The 8,568-nt window shown below is 50.5% G+C and overlaps 1 protein-coding gene across 2 annotated transcripts in view; it reads right to left on the reverse strand.

Annotated features, from left to right (window-relative positions):
* LOC138566885 (B-cell lymphoma/leukemia 11A-like) overlaps window positions 1-8,310 on the reverse strand; it is a 69,049-nt gene extending 60,739 nt beyond the window's left edge. The window contains exon 1 of one of the 2 annotated variants that reach the window (XM_069644607.1): window positions 7,826-8,310. In XM_069644607.1, the coding sequence (XP_069500708.1) occupies window positions 7,826-7,877 (52 nt within the window). In that variant the 5' untranslated portion in view covers window positions 7,878-8,310. Of the gene's footprint in view, window positions 1-7,738; window positions 7,802-7,825 lie in introns of those variants that run through there. The other variant, XM_069644608.1, reaches the window with a different exon arrangement.
* Window positions 8,311-8,568: the final 258 nt, after the last annotated feature.

Here is an 8,568-nt window from a genome sequence, read left to right on the forward strand (position 1 = left end):
ATGAGGGGGCATTTACAGATTTTGGGTGGGCCTTGCCCGCTCAGGCCCTACCCTGTCTAGGCCTCTGCTAATGCCAAATGGGACCTTGCTTTCTTGATGGGGACAGACGAGTGTTGTGTTTGAGGCCCACAACTTAATAATGGCTGGCAATTTCTTTATTAACAAATAGACCTTATGGGCAGTACCTTTTCATATCTGTGATTGAACTGCAATGGGACATGTACAGCAGAACATTCGCACAAAGCCCCTGCTACCTGCGAAATCTATGCCTTCTCCCATGAACATTAAAGTGAATCCCAAAATAAAAATCCTTTTTAAAGATTAGTTTACAGCCATGATTCCTGTAAGTTTGACACGAGAAAAAGGGTGGATATTAAAATGATCTTAACATCACACATATCAACAAGCAGGAAGTTTGTGGTAAGAATTGATTATAGGCAGGTGACCATATCACTCAAATCGCTTCTTTTGTGTGAAAGTGGTGCAAAACAGAAGATATTTTACTCAGCATTATGGGACTTCCAGTCTTCCATTCGGGATGTGGAAACTGAAGTTACAATGTTGCACTTGGCTTAACATGTTTCTATATGGATGTATATATTGTTAGGTTGCTGTGTGATTTATTTACTGTGCAAGTAAACTCTGCATGATAGCATTTTTGTAGTTCTTAATAACCAAAACTGAAATATTAGTGCCAGCTAGAGCTCGAAATGTAGGTATTGCTAAATTACAGTGGTTAAAAGATCGCAACATCACTGCTTAACTGTGACATCCTTCAGAAATAAATTAATCTCACTGCATAATCTTAAAAAATTGGGAGTCACTAGAAGTGAATCAGTTTAGGCTACTCTGCAAAAAAAGCCTCTCTTAGCATTAGATTACTGTAGCATTGGCCCTGCCTCGATTCCATATGGCTTCGTTTTACAGGAGACTATATATTGCCAATAGCCAGTTAGGGCAGCAGAGATTCCAGTCCAGTGGACTGGCTGCAGCGGAACCCATGTCCATTCCCTGCCATGCTCTTCCCAGTCACTGCAGCTGCTTGGGGAAGGCTGAGTAAAACACTCTGCAACAGAGTGCTGTGCTGTGTCGCTGGGCCTTGTACAGCACAGCTTCGGCCATTTCCATATCCTCCTGGCACTTTCGGGTCTGCCAAGGACAGGGATGCGACGCAGGGAGCAGGGCAAGTCTGCCTTGTTGCAATGCTGACGCGTGAAGATCGGAAAAGATTGGGCCGTGCGTGGTGTGTAAGATTTACATATTGTGTGAGTTGTCTGGAGCAGTGGTTAGCGTGTGGCCCAAGTTGGTCATTGAAATGATGCCTGTGGTGATGTATGGTTTCCGGCAGAATTGGGTGTTTAAGGAGGGTGCAAAGCATTGTGTTGGTGGATCTGTGGTGTCTTAGTGCGGTACTCAGGGAAACTCTGAGTGGACATGTGTCTTGGTCTTAGGGTGAAGTATGCTTCATTGCGCAAACCTTTTAAGAAAAAGGTAGCAGAACATGGCATGAGAACCTGTTCTGTGGTTTTTTCCCACTTTGAGAGTTCGCAGCCATCGCTTTTTGCTCACTGTACCTTTCACAGATGGGAAATATCCATTTGCATATCAGTCTTTGTCCCGCTTACATGGGCAGTCCAGCACCAAAATGGTATGGCAATTCCCTTCTGAACAAGAGTACCAACAGCAACCCCATGCACGTGTTTCAGCCTATATTGTCAAGAAATGTTGGCCATTGGGCAGAGCGGTAGAATGATTTCAGAGGCGGTTATTGATTGCTGTGAACAATATGACTTTGGAAATATCAAAGTGGTCGCATTTCCATACAAATAATTCTGTCTCTAGCCTGTGATGTTAGGTTACCTCGTGATATGTCAAGTGCTGTTAATTGCTTGGGTCCCCGCTTCTGGCTGCGCCCCTGAACCTCAGCCACTTCCATGGGATGCAGCTGGACATGCACCATTAACTAGCAACGCACAAAGCCTGGGGTTGCCTGAGCGTCCCGGAGACTGTGGTCTGAACATAGAACGTGATTTGTCAGAGGGCCAAGCTTGCTACAGCGCTTTGATGCCGTCACACATAGCAGGAGGCGCTATACATATATAAAATAACATCCCGTACGCTGCATTGCTTAATCATTCAGGATTGCAGGAAATTGGCTACGTCAGCAGCGATAACTAGTACATTATTAACTCGATATTGGAGCAGCTGCATGTTTTGGATGCAGGGTGCTGTGTGATTTCATATGGCAGTATATTGGGTTGCACTGCATTTCAAGGTTGCTAATATTACTTGATAAATGGTCCATTACATTTTCGATTGTAGGTAAAAGTCCATTTCTGGCACAGATCACTGGTAGAGTAATGTTGTAATTTGCACTTGTATACATGGGGTGTGGGGTCCTGTGGGATGTGCTGTGTTAGTGACTAAGTGATTGCTGGCATGGGAACCGGATTTGGCATGGGGCTAAACCAGCTAATTTGGGGATGTGGCACTAAAAAGGTGCAGAGAGCAGCGCGTGCGCACTCACAACTATGCATCCCCAGAGAAACTGACTGCAATGCAGGGCTGCGCAATTCGGTTGTATACGAATTGTTCGAAATACAATTGTTCGAATTACAATTGACCTTTGCACAATTGACCGAATTGTGAAGGTCAATTGGTACATATATGCGGGGGGAAACCCCCGCAACCCCATCATATAAATATATATATATATATATATATATATATGGTCAATTGTGCAAAGGTCAATTCGGACCCTCGACTTTCGGTCAATTAGGTAATTCGAACAATTGTGTTCAAACAATTTGGGTAATTCCGAGCAATTCCATGTCACACAGTACATGCATGCTTGGTAAACATGACATGCTAAGCAGTGCATTGGGTACATGCAAAGTTATGCAATAAGCGTTTGCACTATATGGGAATACCCATAGACATTATGTAAATATTAGGACTAACATAGCTTAGAGGGCATCAAGCACAAATAAGGTTATGCAATGAGGGCAATGTCCCTGTTTGGGAATGTTACTGGTTCATGAGATATATATATATATATATATATATATATTGCACCATGTGCTACTAATTTGACACTGGTTCCCCCTAACATTCCAGGGGGAATCTGGGATAGGGGCTCATGCAAGTAGATTTGCCCGGCCCACACAGAGTCTCTGATGGATCGGCCCCTCACCCCAGAGGTTTGGGTCACTTTGCTCCCCTGATGGGGAGAGATGTGGGACAGGACAGTCTGCGTGCCACCGCCTGGGGCCTGCAGGACGAAGTCGGCCTCTACTATGCAACTTGGTCTTGGCTGGAGATCAAAGCCGGGCTAGGTCACACCCTCGGCCCTAGAGGAGGTATGACTTGAACTGACCTATCCATGGCGACTGATGCGGGGGCTGCATAGGACTGGCACGCCGACCGCCCCCGGGGGAGAGGGTCGCAAAGCCCATGCTGGTTTTGGTATTGGCTAGAGTGCATGTTGTGAGATGCTTTAATCAAAATATGTAAATGATAACTTGCTGGGATTCCTAGCATCCACCCTGGCCATTTGCATGGCTTCCAGGCAGTGTGGCAGATGAAAGAGAGGGGGGTGGATTAGCTTAGATGGGAGGGGGGGTGCAGGGTAGCTCTGCTGCTGTGTTGATGCCATGTCTATTCCTAGATGGTTTCTGGAGGGGGCATAGACCATTCTGCTTCTGTTGTCCTCAGATAATCTAAGCGGCCAGTATTGTCACTGCATTTTTCACTTTGTCCCCTGGTGACATTCCAGGGTGTACCATATTTCTTCCAGACTGGAGCTGTGGCTTCTAGAAGGTTTTTGTATCTGCATGTTATTATCTCTGCCTACTGATATGATATGTTATTTATAACGCACTTAATACCCAGAGGTTTCTAAGCGCGGACCCTCGGATCGTACCTGTATTGCAGTGTGCCTTCTTGCTTCCAAGGCAAGCACGTTGCCCCTGAGCTATCCTACCGAGACTTGTTCAAAGTGCTCCCATACGAGCCATACAGTGGACCCTGTGTACAGCAGAACATCCGTGTAAGTTAGCTGCACCAGCCCTGGGTACCACTGACCACACAACCGTGTATACCACATACATCAACCTTGAGGCATGCCAACAACATACCTGTGTTTAGACCAACAACTGCCCTGAATCCAACCAAATGAATACTTGCGTTTACTGCCGGCCAAAATACAGGTCCTACTAACAAGATACATGCATGTAATACCTCGCACAAAACACAGATGTCCTAAGTACAGTTCAACTGCATGTCATGAACAACTGCACGGGGTCCCCACAAAAGCATAGCCACTAAAACACTTGGGGGACAACCATGATCATAACGGCAGGTGCCAGCATGGGGTACTCCTTTCCTCTAGTACCCGTGTGTCTCAATATTTTCACAGCCCCAGCACTTTCTCTACCTAGAAACCTCAAGCCATCTACGTTCTCAGCCCCGGGCTTAGACCGGCCCAAAAAGTGATACTAGAATTACGGGCTTGACAAGGGCTTTACGGGCCAATTACATTGGGGGACTGGCCTACAGGGGGGGACTGGCCTACAGGGAAGGCTGGCGATTTGCCGGTGGGCCTCTCGCCACGGCACTCTTTTCTGAGAGCCTCAGAGTGTGTTTATATTTCTGCACAAAGCACAAACTATGTTGGCTTCAGAGTACACCCCTGGTTGGCTTAGTTCACTGTGCAGCTGGTCGTCACGGCCCACGTCACTAGCCCGATGTGCATTACACATTTACAAGCCAAAGGTTGCGAAAAGTGGCACACATACCACATTCGGCCAAGTGGAATGTGTTTTTGTGTCAGAATCTTTATTATCCAAACCGGACCCTGCTCGGCCCCTCTCTCCCCGACCCCCTGCCACCTCTCCTGCTCCTCGCGCCCTTGTCACTATTCCTTCTCGCGCAGACACCACTTCCTCAGTCCACTGACACCCTCCGAAGTCCCTTCCCCCCCCCTCCCCCCGCCTTCTGTGCCATCCCGGAGAGCTCGATCTGCCCAACTGAAGGCGCCGCGCGTGGGTTGTTTATTGGCACTGCCGGGACGCATAGAGGTGTGCATTTAGCATAACACAGGCAGCGAGCAGAAAGGCAATCGGACCCGGAGCGCATCACTTACATGAGGCATTTTTAAAGTTCCGATGTTCTCTTCAGTCTCCCCTGACCCCGTGTCACCCCTCCCCCGCCAGTGTATCGCTCATTCTGTGTATCTGCGCTCTTCCCTTTAACTATTTCCCTGACCCCTCCTCGCCCACCGCCCGGCTGCATGTCCCCCGCTCCTCCGGTTTCTCTGTCCCTGATCTCTCGCAGAACAGCAGTCTGAACCTGCCCATCTACCCCTCCTCCTCCGCCGTTCATGTACCCCTCCTCCCGCCTCATCTTGCACCCCTGTCGCCTCCCACTTCTTCCGAGTCCCTCCTCGCTCTCGCCAGTCCCTCCCCCTGCATCCCAGCCCCGCTTCAGGCACTGACACATGGTCAAGGTCCCTCTCCCATGGCTGCCCCGATCACAGATAAGGAACACGTTTCCTGCTTCAAACCTGGGCATCCTGCTACTGGCCTGGCCTCCCCCGGAAGAAACACCCGGGGCGGCTGCACGCGCAAGGCATGGCGGCCTCCTGTGCACACCGTCAGATTACACCGCTGCCCGAATCCCCCGTGCGCCGACACAGGTGCTGCTCTCACGCCGGGCGTAGACACGTGTCCGCACATTGTGTGTGTGTGTCCCTACACAGACAAGGAACGTGGTGGAACCACGGTGCGAACGGCACTGTTATTATACGGCTGTATCACACCACGCGGCGACTGATACCGGTGGGCGGCACTTCGTGTAGTAGACCACAAGGAGATGTGTGTGATATCACTGTGCACACTCCACACTATCACTGCACACTCCACACCGTGACAGAGGCATCTGCTGTGCTTCACCACAGAAAATATGCCATGCGGTGAGCCGGGTGTGGAGAAAAGGTGTTTGTCTCCCCTCATGCACCCAGTATAGACTGGTCTGCATATCTCCGCGTACAAACATTAATTGGTGGCGCCGTGCACCTGCAGTTTTTAATACCACTGGGCGCACACACAGCATAGCCACAAGTACAGACACGATGTGTTTACACTCGCCCGTGCACCATGTGAAGACACCGCGAGAATGCATACTGTGGCATGGACACAGGGTGTTGCGACAAGGGTGTGCACGCTGCGCTCAGTCTTATTTCTACCCCTTTGCCCACACTATGAAGAGGCGCAGGCACTGCGCACACGTGTTTACCGCCAATCACTCGTGAAAAGAAGCGTGCATCCGGGGTCTATGTTGGGCGAGAGGGCCATAGTGGGGAGTCATTTGCGGGTCTCACTTTTAGAGTGTCACCCATTAACTGCGCAACACAGGCCCGTCCTTTGAATATCTCCACAGAGTCATATGTGGAGGACGGGCGTCCCCATGTCCACATTGCCAGCTCTGACTGAGGGAAAAACGCGCGGAATTGTGACACCTCCCAATCCACACCTGGTGGAGGGAGAGAAACCTTCAAAGCAGGGTGAACTTTTAGCTTCGTACTCGTTTCCCTGATCCAACCAGTCCACCTCATCAGGCAGATCCTGAAATAAGCCACCGGCGGCTCTTATGCGGACACCAGATTTCGGTCAATTGTCCAGGCCTTTTTCGTCTTGGGAATGGGCTCTTGGTGCCATGTCCCAGCCCAGGAGTCTGCAACCTTTGGCTTTCCAAATGTTTCATACCGAAACTGCCATGAGCACAGCCAATGGCGAGGGACCGTGTGGTTGTAGTCCAAAACATCTACAGAGTCCGAAGACCCCCGTCCTCACCTCTTTGCCCCCCTCCACGTTATTTACGCAAACATATGTTCTCTACAACCGGAGGGCTGATTGTCAGTGCAGGCTGACTACCCACATCATTTTTTACGCCAAACACCACAATACCGGTGCACGCCGTGCTGACAAATTGCAAGCATCGTGTCCATCATGGGAGTTAAGAAGGCGCTCAATTCCCCATCTCAAAACGCCAGAACCCACCAGACCATGTCCACGTGTACTCCTGATCCACGGCGGCCAAGTCGCCCAATGTAAAGTGTGGCACCACGAGCCTGTCCCGGCTTTTAACTTTGCATGCAGGGGCGTTTAAGCCCATACTTACAATGGAATATATGAAAGCACAAGTCCCAGCATGCAATGGGAAAAACCAGGACGGTCTCATGACACAGGGCAACTTGGCCTCTATGTACACCTTCCACTATCATTTGGAAGGCTCTGCCCACCAAACTGCGCAAGTGCATGATCTTCGATTGATTAAACAAAAACCTCAAAACAATGCCTTTGAACAACACGATTCGAACCAGAAACAAGTGACAGCTCGCTCGAGCCTCGAAGTACACACCGCGTGATCCATCCCCAACTGTGCATCAACCACTTTATCACTGATATCTCTGTACTCCCAGAATACTTATGCAGCACACTTTTCAGAAAGGACACATGGCAGCCGTACGCTGCCTTATTGCGAACGCATGTCAGGTGTTGACACACAGCACTCACGCAGATAACACGCCTGGAAGTGATGGGGGGGGGGGGGAGGCTGCATGCAGAACATATGTCTGGTATCAATAGCGATGACTCCCAGCAGATAAAGAACACATGTCCGATCTTTAGAGAAAAATACAATTTCCGTAGAAAAGCACTGGGCGCCCTCCCGCACTCACCGTTCTCCCAGGTGTTATTTTCCCCTCTCGACCCACCACCTCTCAGTGTCCGGTAACCCCAGCCCCCTTATTCCACCCGGTACTGACCAGTGAGGCTGCTACGGTGCTGAGGTTTGCTGCCTTGCTTCCTCCGGGACATGCTGCTCCTCCCCGGGTTCCTGTCCGGGTCCCTCCTCCGTCTTCGCTAGCTGTGTGCCCAGGAGCGCCAGGTTCAAGGTAGCACCGGGGAGGAGGCGGGACCTGGGAGGGGCTGAAACGGGGTAGGCGGGGATGTGGGGCGGGGACTACGTCTTAAGGGGCGGGACTTGCACGAGCCGATGGTCCCAGAAGATGAAATGGGCGGGGCCAATACATGAGAAGGCGTGGCCTCGAGGAGGTGCGGTCTGAGCTAGAAGAGCCCCGCGGAAAGGCGGAGTCTGCGGAGAAGCTCTGTCCACTCCTTTCATCATCGGGGGAGCAGGAGAAGACTTGGCCTGCAAGACCTGCCACCGCCGACCAGATAGCATTATGGAGGGGCGGAACGTAAAGGGAGAAGGGGCGGGGACTGTTGGAGGAATGGGGGAGGAAGGTGCGCCTACCGTCAGGTTCAAGGACACAGCGTGTTCCACGGCCTGAAGACCGACAGTTGGCCTATTTCTAGATAGTAGCAACGTCAGTGTAGGGGCGGTGTCTAAAGGAGCGGGAGGGCGCATTGAAACGAAGAGCAATGGTGAAAAAACGTTGTTAGAGTGGAGGCACCATGCCTAGCCGCCATAAAATAGTAGCAATGTTTACAGTCCCTGCTGTGCGCATGCGTTTTGTGCCCTTGAATGCCGGGGCCCCTCTTCCGC

This window comes from Ambystoma mexicanum, chromosome 2p, assembly GCF_040938575.1.
Source record: "Ambystoma mexicanum isolate Mex_15411 chromosome 2p, UKY_AmexF1_1, whole genome shotgun sequence".
Lineage (NCBI taxonomy): Eukaryota > Metazoa > Chordata > Amphibia > Caudata > Ambystomatidae > Ambystoma > Ambystoma mexicanum.